At 38.2% G+C, this 12,090-nt stretch overlaps 1 protein-coding gene across 1 annotated transcript in view; it reads right to left on the bottom strand.

The window, feature by feature from the left end:
• Positions 1 to 2,455: 2,455 nt before the first annotated feature.
• Positions 2,456 to 12,090, bottom strand: part of gfra4a (GDNF family receptor alpha 4a) — a 201,848-nt gene continuing 192,213 nt past the window's right edge. The window contains exons 7-8 of the mRNA XM_055230955.1: positions 7,303 to 7,472; positions 2,456 to 3,529 (exon numbers count right to left, since the gene is read on the bottom strand). Of these exons, the coding sequence (XP_055086930.1) occupies positions 3,371 to 3,529; positions 7,303 to 7,472 (329 nt within the window). The 3' untranslated portion in view covers positions 2,456 to 3,370. The remainder of the gene's footprint in view (positions 3,530 to 7,302; positions 7,473 to 12,090) is intronic.

The following is a 12,090-nucleotide window of genomic DNA, read 5'->3' as shown; positions in this document are numbered from 1 at the left end:
ACTCACTATTCTAACTGTCAGGGTTTCCTCTGGTGCCGTCACTCGCTTGTCTCCACGGAGATCGAAACGTTTAATGCCATACTATGTAAAATTCCAGGCAAAGCAACATGGCGGCCCATAAACCAGAACAGTTGTATAATGTATGTATAAATGAAGAAACTGTGTGAAAATAACTGTTGGTTGTTATGAAATGTTGAGTCTGGACTAGTGGGAGCGTCACAAACACGTTTTATCCCCCTCATATTTACTCACACAGAAACTCACTGCATGACTGGATAAGATCAGAGCTCCCACAGAAAGGTTTAGGTTGGAGAGAAACTCATTTGAAGGCAATAAAAACAAACCGGACTGACAGAATGCGCCGCGTCTTTGTAGCGACACAGCGAGAGGAGATGCAGGCTTTTTAGCTTCTACACAATATGTCGTTTCCAGGCCTGATGAGAGTGGACAGGGCTGCAGACGGAGGGGAGAGTTCACTTTTTAATGAGGAAGTAGGAAGTACTTGTACACAGTTAACGTCATAACAGCGGAGACGCCAGACTCAGTGGTTTAAAATGAGAATAACGTCAGAGATTTGTAGCAGCATGACACGTAATCATACAGGATTCGTCTGCAGTCATTTCAGTTTTGAATCACTATGCGACTTCGAATGCTTTCTTATTATTGCATTTTGTTTTGCCCCAGATGCCCTCGCAGCAGTGATTTTTTCCATTTATCTTGACTAAAAACAACACAAAAACAGCCGGATCCGGAGCTGCGTATGGTGCATTTTAGTGCTCCCGTTGAAATGATAAATTAACCCACTCTGTTTTTCTGTTAACAGTTTTTACCTTATAGCTTTTTGCTTTAAGACATTTAAAGGTTGGGTGCCCATTTTTATTCTTGCAAATGAGTTTCCCCAGAGAGTATATTGTCAAAGCAGCACTTGTGTTAAAAAGAGACTGCCGCACGCTGTCTAGATCTAATAATAAAGCCTTTTATCTTTTGTAAACCTACAAATAAGATCTGTAAATAGCACTAAGACTGACGCGCCTCGTACTCAGCTTTAAAAGGGACTATATTACACAAAATGGATTATTGTGAGTTTTAAGCCGTGTTATAATGTTGTTAACTCATCAAAAACAAACCTGAAGTTGTGTTTTGTTTCATTCACACATGTTTGAGTAATCCTGCGTTATTAGTTTGTCTACATCTCCAAAGCTCAAAATGCTCCGTCCCACCTTGTGATGTCATGAAGTGGTAGTTTTCATGTTAACAGCTCCTTTTACCTTTAGTTCAGTAGAGATTGACAATTCGAGAACTCAAATTATCCAAATGATTTTAGTGAAGGTGTTTTGGAGTTTAATGAAGTACTTCCTGTATTACTGCGTGACATCACAAGGTGGAACAGAGCATTTTGAGCTCTGGGGATGTAGACAGACTAATAGTGCTCGGAAATTTGGGAAAATGCTTGTAAAATATACGTAGATCCTATAATTACACTACAGAAAGTGGCAATAAGTATAATTAATAAAGCAAAATTCTGTGAGCCGACTAATGGACTATTTATAAAGTCGATAGATATAAAAGTTTACGGACATAGTTAAGGATGGGTACGTGGCTTCAGCTGTAATTAATGAAGAAAATGTTTCGTTTTGTCTCTTCAAAATAAATGTAAACAACCAAAATAAAATCAATTCATTCATTAATTCAAAACACACCTAAATATGCAGAGTTTGTGTGTTAAACCTGCGTAAATGAGGTGCGTTTGTGATGAGATTAATATTAACACAAATCTATCAATTCGTGGGTTTCCGTCTCCTCTAACGGCGCCATTTTGAGGACTTTGAACCATGCAACAAATGGAATATATTGTTTTGAATTGTTTATTGCTATGACAACAGTGCTAACTTCTTTTAATCACTCTAAAATTCACGGATAAGAACATAATTTAAGGAAGTCCATTGGTTTTGCAGTGAAACCAGAAACAGAAAGGGTTATGCTGTATTTGATGAATGTCTCTCCCTGCTCTTTGCCCCCATCCCCCCCCCATCTTAAATACACAAATTACTAAATAGTACACGAGCCGATTTGCCATTTTCCAAGTTGTACCAAGACGTATTACTTAAAGCTACCATCATGAAATAAACATCTTTAACATTTTCACCAAAGTATAGTACAATTCATAAAACCACAATTCAAAAACTGAAGTCTTTTATTTTATTTTAGACAACTGAATTCACTGGCAGTATTGAAGATGACACATTCCTCAGTAGGAGCTTAAACCAACACTTTATATATAATTCCTGTGGTCCACAAAACAGCTGCATTTTACAATTACACTTCAAAATCCTTCGCCAGTCCTTCAATCTCGAAGTATCGTCGCGGGTCGGCGTCTCCTCTCCGTCCGTTCCGTAAATATATTCGCTCGAAATGGCAAAGCGTGATTGGCCGTACACTTCCTTTCCATAGATTATCTGTATCCACTGAGTCCACATATAGTTAAAAATATAAACTCGTCTTTATATCGCCACCAAAACCACATAGCAATTTTTGTACATTTCTTAACAAACTGGTCACTCTCTCACACTTAAAGCTCAACAAAGAAAACATGAAGAGTCCCTTAACAAAGTGAGGTATCCAATATTAGTGACTTCAGGAAATTAGGTCCTAGTCTTTCAAAATAAAAGCGACATTTAAGAATTATTTTGAATTAAACATTTAGTCGTATATATATATAGATAGGTTTTAAAAGGAACTCTCCATCGCAACTTAAAACACGACATACACTCAAAAGTATCGGTGACTGTGCTTCCATCTAAGTTTGTGCATTTATAATTTTGTAAGAAAAAAAAAAAAACGTAAAGGGAAAAAACAAGCGTAGAAATAAGAGGAGTCGTAAGCCGCGTAGACAAAACACATTTCAAATTGCGTGGGGTTTCTCAGCACAGTTCAAATGTTCATTATACAATTTCGTATTTGACACCAAGGAATGTTCTCGGACAAAAATAAGATTTTTTTTGTTGATTTTAAGGATTTTTTTTTGTTATTGACAGAGTCCCGGGCACTGTCTCTTCAGTGTCTTATCTGTACACATTACAAATCCACCGGTTCGTAGATGTTTTGGAAAAGTTTGGGTAGCGTATGAAGCAGGAAATGGGCGGGTACTACTTCCTGTTTAGTTCCTTGTTTTTGGTGATGTGCATTGTCATTGGTCGGGACTCCTTCAGCGGCGTCCCGTTGGTGGATGGGGGAGAAGTGATGGTGCGGAGGAGGAGGATGGTGGTGGGACACACTGGGTTCGTACAAATGGCTCCAGTTTGGTTGAGTGTCTTTGCCCTCCCTCCGCCTGGTTTACAGTTCAGCTCAGAGGAGGGAGCGAGTTGGCGTCTTATTGGTGGGACAGTAGCAGCAGCAGCAGTAGCACGGGAGGGAGGAGCCATCCCAGAGCCCCGCCCACGTGAAGAGGTGCTGCGCCGTGTTCGGACAGTCCAGGAGAGGGCAGAGTAGAGTCTTCCTCATCGCCCCACAATCTGTCGTTTTCATTTACCTGCAAGAAATAATAAAAATATGTGTCAGTTATTAGTTTTTATGCCTCTTTTTGGTACAATACATAACCTTATCACAAACAGACCTGGAGTTGTGTTTACGGGTTTCAGTTTCCTCTAACGGCGCCATTTTGAGGACTTTGAATCATTCAAAAATAGAATATATACTTTTGAATTGTTTATTGCTCTGACCACAGTGCTAACTTTTAATCACTCTAAAATTGATGGATAAGAACATAATTTGAGGAAGTCCATTGCTTTTCAGTGAAACCAAAAACAAATGGGTTATGCTGTATTTGATGAATGTCTCTCCCTGCTCTCCACCCCCATTTCACACATTTTAAATACACAAATTACTAAGTAGTACATGAGGTGATTTGGCATTTTCCAAGTTGTACCAAGAAGTATTGCGCTGTTTCCATACTTAAAGCTACCATCACGAAATAAACATAGTAGTACGTAATAGTAGTACAAATAGTAGTAGTAGTGACAGTAGTTGTAGTAGTAGTGATAGTAGTAGTAGTGACTGTAGTAATTAGTAGTGGTAGTAGAAGTAGTAGTGACAGTAGTTGTAGTAGTAGTGAAAGTAGAAGTAGTAGTAGTAGTGGTAGTGACGGTAGTAGTAGTAGTACTAATAGTAGTAGTAGTGACGGTAGTAGTAGCAGTGATAGTAGAAGTAGTAGTAGTGACAGTAGTTGTAGTAATAGTGATAGTAGAAGTAGTAGTAGTAGTAGTCCTGATAATAGTAGTAGTGACGGTAGTAGTAGTACTAATAGTAGTAGTAGTGACAGTAGTTATAGTAGTAGTCATAGTAGAAGTAGTAGTAGTAGTAGTAGTGACGGTAGTAGTAGGCCTAATAGTAGTAGTAGTGACAGTAGTTGTAGTAGTAGTAGTGATAGTAGAAGTAGTAGTAGTAGTAGTAGAAGTAGTAGTAGTAGTAGTGACGATAGTAGTAGTCCTAATAGTAGTAGTAGTGACGGTAGTAGTAGCAGTGATAGTAGAAGTAGTAGTAGTGACAGTAGTTGTAGTAATAGTGATAGTAGAAGTAGTAGTAGTCCTAGTAATAGTAGTAGTGACGGTAGTAGTAGTACTAATAGTAGTAGTAGTGACAGTAGTTATAGTAGTAGTCATAGTAGAAGTAGTAGTAGTAGTAGTAGTGACGGTAGTAGTAGTCCTAATAGTAGTAGTAGTGACAGTAGTTGTAGTAGTAGTAGTGATAGTAGTAGTAGTGACGGTAGTAGTAGTCCTGATAGTAGTAGTAGTAGTGACAGTAGTAGTAGCAGTGATAGTAGGGCTACTGTAGGCACCAAAACAACAGCAGTATATATAAACGGACATAGCTAACACGCTAGCCACTGCGCTCCAAACAGGAAGTGATCATGTGCGCACTTCTGGCTCCATCGACTCTGGCTCCAATTCACTTTACATTGAAACACTGTCAGTTGAGATATGAACATTAGTAACAGTGAAATCAGGTGAACTCAGGTGAAGTAACTTGAGATTCACTTGTGTTCTTGGTGGATCTCAGGGCTGGGCGTGGTTAGTACTTGTATGAGAGACTGCCATTGTGTCCTTAGGCAAGACACTTCCCCCGCACTGCTGATGGCGTAGATCAGCAGCCTCTTTTCTATCAGTCTACCCCGGGACAGCTGCGGCTCTGATAGTACTGAATAATGCATAGACTTTGAGCGTGTGAATATGACTAACGCTTTATAATAAACGTGATTTTTTTTTTATTCCCGACGTTCCAGGATACAATACAAATCTAGTTAAAGTGCCTGTCCCCGTATCACGCAGAATCTACACTTCCTGTCTGTAGTTCCATCTTTCATTTCACTCGCGCTCCCTTCTTCATTGTAACTTCCTCCAGTCTCAGCACTTAAATAACTCACGTCCCGCTCGTGTTTGAACGCACCGCAGTTTCTTTATGAATCTAATGGTTGATGATTGATCCGACAGTCGTGTGGAGGTGACAGAGTGTTGAGGACAGTATGTCAGACGGAAGCTCGGAGGCAGCTGTCCCCACATCATTTACTGCTTTAATTAACTTTGACTGTTGTCTGAAAAATCACTTCACCCACTCGATTACGACGAGCGATCAGATACTAACACGTCGTACTATCGGTATTTGTGTTTAAGGTTTTATTTTCTTCTGTTGTATTAAACTTTCCTGTCTTACAGTTATACAGTTGTGGTTGTTGTGCTGTAGTTTTGGAGGTGACTAAAAGTAATAGTAGTCGTGATGTAATAGTAGTAGTATTAGCAGCAGCAGCAGCAGTGGTAGTAGTAGTAGTAGTAGTAATAGTAGGAGTAGTGATAGTAGTAGTAGTAGTAGTGATAGCAGTAGTAGGTGTTAGTGATGGTAGTAGTGATGGTAGTAGTAGTAGTAGTAGTAGTAGTAGTGACGGTGGTAGTAGTAGTAATATTAATAGTAGTAGTAGTGATGGTAGCAGTAGTTGTGATGTAATAGTAGTATAGTATATAGTAGTAGTATTAGCAGCAGCAGTAGTAGTAGTAGTAGTAATAGTAGGAGCAGTGATAGTAGTAGTAGTAGTGATAGTAGTAGTAGGTGTTAGTGATGGTAGTAGTGATGGTAGTAGTAGTAGCAGTAGTAGTAGTAATATTAATAGTAGTAGTAGTGACGGTAGTAGTAGTTGTGATGTAATAGTAGTAGTAGTATTATAAGCAGCAGCAGTATTAGTAGTAGTAGCAGTAGTAGCAGCAGCAGTAGTAGCAATGGTAGGAGTAGTGATGGTAGTAGTGACAGTAGTTGTAGTAGTAGTGATAGTAGTAGGAGGTGTTAGTGATGGTAATAGTAGTAGCGGTAGTAGTAGTAACAGCAACAGTAGTAGTAGTGGTAGTGACGGTAGTAGTAGTAGTAGTAGTAGTAGTTATAGTAGTAGTAGTGATGGTAGTAGCAGTAGTAGTAGTGATGTAATAGTAGTAGTAGTAGCAGTAGCAGAATATTGTACTGTAAATGCATTCATTTGCTTTACATATTATCTAATGCTTCATTTTACTGTCAGTATTTTACCTCCATATTTCAAAGGAGGCTAAAGTATTTCATCTGCCTGTGTTCTCTGACGTACACTAACTTTATGTCTTCTTTTACTACATTCATAAATTTCCTGGTTGGACTCTAGGCGTCCTGCCAGACAGCCTCAGCATCACCTACGGGACGGTCCAAATATCACACATCACCTGTCACCCCAGTCTATGCATCCTTTTGTCAATTTTGTATTAAAACACAGTTAACATCAATAGATTTAATATTTTAATAGAACGTGTACCTAGTCTTTTGTGTATTTTTTTTTTTTTTTTAAATTCTGGTGAAGTTTATTATTGTTCTTCCTGGTTGGACAGCAGATGAGACATATGTAAAGACCATTCCTGTTCTGTTACCTAGCAACCATAATGTTACCAAGGGCCAAAAACTTGTCTAAATTACACAATAGTTAAGATTAGACTGATAAAAATAAATGACAACACCTCTATTTTGTTAAATTAATGTTAAATCTGTCAGAAAAATGCCTACGTTGAGACGTCCCTGGTGATGATTTTGTTAGAGGTATTCTGTTACTTTCTGAATTTTGGCACTTTTTCTCTCAACTTTTTCACCACAAACTGACACTTAACTGATATCAAAACATGATAAATGTTTACCACTATCCCACCAACCAGAGAATAATAATAAAAAAATGAAATATACACTTTAACTTCTTTCAAAACATAGCACAGATATGTTCACGGTGTTGTTCATCTACATTCCTCTCACCTGAGTAGGTATCTGTGCTCTGAGGATGCTCTGCTCTGTTTCCATGGAGACTCCGGGGGCGACCGTTACCAGGTGTGGGTTGTGGTTGCCAGGGGCGAGGCTGGCAATCCCGGGCGGACTGGAGCCGGACTTCACATCTGAGCCGTTACCAAAGGACACGATGGCATTTTCTGCACAAAAAAATGAAACAAAAAAAAAAAGAGAAAATTATTGTATATTTAATTAAATTTGATTTCTTCTTGCGCATTTTTGATGAACCAATCACAGCCAAGGATCAGTATCAGACAAAAAACAAAACATGGGATTCATACAGTCCTGTTTGGTGGCACATGTCCATAATATCACATTTGTTATATTGTAGTAGTATTGTAGTTCTGGTGTAAAGAAACACACCACATTTCTGCTGGTTGTTTATTTTTTGAACACAAGGGCTACTGCAGGCGCCAAAACAACAGTAGTATATATAAATGGGCATAGCTAACACGCTAGCCACCGCGCTCCAAATAGGAAGTGAGCAGTGAGCCTCATCATTTTGGTCTTAAAATGTTCGTATTAACCCGCTCTACATGATCCTTGTACTTTTATTTTTCTATTTTGTCCATGAGTCGAGTATGAACATTAGTAACACACAAATCAAGCGCCTTCTTTCCCCGAGGTTACTGACCGAATACAATCATTTCACTGAGAAAACCATTTTATTGCCAAAGTTGGATTTGATAATGAAACTTGATACAGGTCAGTTCCACTAGTAAAATATTGACTGGATTTGGAGTGAAAGTACTTTTATACAATGTGAAATACAGGTTTAATACAGGCCTCAACTCACTAGAGCTCACTAGAGTCTCTAAAACTGACCAAGAACTGATGAATAGTACCTTCTAACTTATCGGCATAGCAACCAAGTGCCACGTACAAAAGCAGTTACCGTATTTTCCGGACTATAACTCGCACTTTTTTCATAGTTTGTCCGGGGGTGCGACTTATATTCAGATGCGACTTATATGTGAAATTATTAAAATATATAATGTCACATCTTCGTTATTGTCACACTGAGAACTACTCTAGGGCACTCTAGACTTGTGTACCAGGATGTACTGCTCCTTTACCAAGAAAATGTAAAGTTTCAACATTACGGTAATTTAAAAGACGACTGAGAAAGACTGAACAAAAATGCCCCTGAAAGAAATTTGTATTCTTAGTCTGATGTCAGTGGAGCTTCATCTACCTCTGAAGTTAATGGTGTTTTTTAAAAGTGACACTGAGGATGAACAATTCAATGGATTTAGTGATTTGGAGTGAGATTCAGAGTAAACTTGTTAGCTTGTTTTTTCTGCTTTATTTATCTGATTAACTGTTAATATCTTACATTAACACACCAGACACGTGTTCAGTTCTGTCTGTGCTTCATGTAGCTGAATAAATATAAATGTGTTATGTTATTCAGCCTGTTGTTTTCTATTTTATTGTTATCATTATAATTTGCATTTAAAGATAAAAAGTCTGTTCTTGGTCTCGGATTTTGTAAAATAACTTTCCCCCCAAAATGTGACTTATATATGTTTTTTTCTTCATTATTGTGCATTTTTTGGCTGGTGCGACTTATACTCCAGAGCGACTTATGGACCAGAAAATACGGTCCATTAAAAGGAGTCAACTCTGAACTGAACTCAAAATATCACATCATTGCAATATACACAAACTGAATAAAAATAAATGATGTGCTTTTCTTGCACAGAGGAAAATACATCTGAACAAACAAGACAATAAGCCTCAGCCTCAGTTTATCATGACGTATAATCCACAGTGATTGGTTATATAAAGCAGACAGGAGGTATCGCTGTTTCAACACAAAATCCTGTTGTAATGAAATGTAGGCTCAGCTCATGTCTGCCTTTGGCTCTCACCTCACACAAGTTTAATCCAAAACTAAATTTAAGTTTCTGAAACAAGGAAACTGAAAACTCAAATTCAGGAGGCTGCAATTTTAGACTTTTCGATGAATATAAGATGAATGTATGTTATTGTGGAAATACGCAAATAGTGAAATGTGTCTTTATCTGTTTGGGGATTAGGTCCACAATGTTGCCATATTCAATGTGTGGATCGAAACTGACAAAACTATAGTGGGACAAAACTAAAACTTCATTATAGTTTGTTTGTGCTGGTAGGTTTTGATTTTATGTGGATATAAGTGACAGATAACGCGTTTAAACATAGTTTTGGAGGTGATTAAAAGTAATAGTAGTATTAATAGTGATGGTAGGAGTTGTAGTAGTAGTTGTAGTACTAGCAGTAGCAGTAGTAGTCTTGATGGTAGTATTAGTAGTGATGGTAGTAGTAGTAGCAGCAGCAGTAGTAGCAATAGTAGCAGTAGCAGTAGTGATGGTAGTAGTAGTAGTCGTAGTAGTAGTAGTGACGGTAGTAGTAATAATAGTGATAGTAGTAATAGCAGTAGTAGTGACAGTAGTAGTAGTAGTAGTAGTGATGGTAGTAGTAGTAGTAATAGTAATAATAGTAGTAACAGTAGTAGTAATAGTAGTAATAGCAGTAGTAGTAGTAGTGATGGTAGTAGTAGCAGTAATATTAGTAATAGTAGTAGTTGTGATGGTAGTAGTAGTAGTAGTGTTAGTAGTAATAGCAGTAGTAGAAGTAGTGATGGTAGTAGTAGCAGTAATATTAATAATAGTAGTAGTTGTGATGGGAGTAGTAGTAGTAGTAGAATATTGTACTGTGACTGCATGTATACATTCATTTGCTTTCCATAGTATCTAATATTTCATTTTACTGTCAGTATTTTACCTCCATATTTCAAAGGAGACTAAAGTATTTCTTCTGCCTGTGTTCTCTGACGTACACTAACTTTATGTCTTCAGATATGACAGATGGTAAACACGGTATGACGACCTCTCGCTTCTATAAACTCAACATAATGTGACTATAAATACACTCTCTCCTCTTTCTTCATTCAGATTATGCAGCACCATGTGAATCGTTCCATCTCCTCCTCATAACCAATGCCCATTTATTAGTAAAACCCGTATTTGATCTTTATTTGGTTAATTAGTCATCGCTAAAGGCTCCGTAGTGGATTTTTTTTACTACCTTAAAACCTGCAAAAAGGAACAAGTCAATTTTAAACTGTTAAACATCTTCCTCACTTTCCCTAACACATTCCGAGCATCCTAATTATTCACGGTGATGTATTTATACGCACTTTTCACAACTTTAAGAACAGAGTGGAGTGTTGTTGTCACGGTAACGCCACGGTAACAGCAGCTGATCCGAAGGTTGCCGGTTCAAATCCCGCTCTTGACGTAAAATATCAGCAGTTGAGCGGTGAAATCCACTGACTCACGGGTTGGCGGTGCGATTCCAAGTCTCACAGATGAATGTTGTTGTTGTGTTCTTGGGCAAGACACTTAACCCACCAATTTCTGTGTACAATGGTGTATGAATGTGCGATTTGGTGAATGTTTCCTTGATGTAAAGAGCTTTGCGTGTCTTGAAAGTGGAAAAGAACTATATAAACAACTATATTTATCAACTAGCATGCTAACAGGGCACATAATTAGGCGCAGACAGCACACAGGGGTCTCATTTTGACCCCAATATATCCGCACTGGGGGAAATTGCTCAACTTCATGGATAAAAATTGGTAGCAGCCAGAGTAATAATCTTGCGTATACCTTTATCAGCAGTTTAATTCGAGTTCATATTATGTTATAGCTGCTCCAGTCCCTCACCTGCAGCCGACCCCCTGTCCCAGCAGTGGTCCTGCCTCCCACAGAGGACATTCTCACCCCTCCTTCCCTCCCTCCCTCCCTCTCTTCTCCTCCGCTCCTTTCCACAATCGCATTCAACATAATTTATAGTCCAGCAGAAAGTCCCGCACTCCCAATCTGATTTCACGGACGTGATTGATTCGAAAGTGAGGTTGGAATTATGTGAATTATGCAGATGCTTTTCATATTTTCATTCACGGGAAATCCAAGGCCGTATGCACAAAGAAAAGAGGAGAGAGAAAGAGAGAGACAGAGGGATGGAGCCTTAAAGTCTGTCCACACATGCACGTTTATTCCTGAATATTACACATTTTTATAAAAGTTTAATAATGGTAAATACATCTCATTGTACAAGAGGTAAAAGATCCAGGAGAGGCCTTTCCCTTGTTACTCAATAAGAAGCTTTGAAAATGTTAAGTGCTGAAACTGAACCTAAAGTCTATAGTAAAATAGCCAATTAACTAGTTATTTATACTTAGTTTGAACTTAAAAATCCCACAAAGAAGCAACATCACGTGACCCCTCTGAGGAAGACCGCTAGTCGAAACTGTCAGGTATGAAAAAAACAAACAAGCTAAACATTGGTCTGAAAAAGAACCTATTACAATGAGAAAAATGAGAAATAATCATGCGTAAACCATATATTTCTCTGTACATTTTACTCCAATCAATAAACGTCCATTACTTCAGAGGACGCTATGTCATTTCGGCTCGATTTTCATCAAGATGGAGGTTTAAAGACATAATGGCGCCGTTATAGTATCTAAGCGTCTGTCCATGTGAAGTAAAAGCAGTAAAGTTTTCATCTCACTCTCCTATTTCATTTTTCTCCATTTAACCAAGCCCGTCACAAAGTCCTTGAAGTAAAATCTAATGAGAAGTTGTGATAAGCAGAACTTAAAGATAGTGAGAACAGTTAGAGAGTAAAGACCAGACTCTTTAAAGCGAGCCGTGTGGCAGAAATTGGACCGATTTTGAAGTAAATTAACTTTAATGAAGAAAGTTA

This window comes from Periophthalmus magnuspinnatus, chromosome 22 (assembly GCF_009829125.3).
Source record: "Periophthalmus magnuspinnatus isolate fPerMag1 chromosome 22, fPerMag1.2.pri, whole genome shotgun sequence".
NCBI classification, from domain to species: domain Eukaryota; kingdom Metazoa; phylum Chordata; class Actinopteri; order Gobiiformes; family Gobiidae; genus Periophthalmus; species Periophthalmus magnuspinnatus.
Note: the sequence above shows the minus strand (reverse complement) of the source record. Positions and strands in the feature narration are given on the sequence as shown.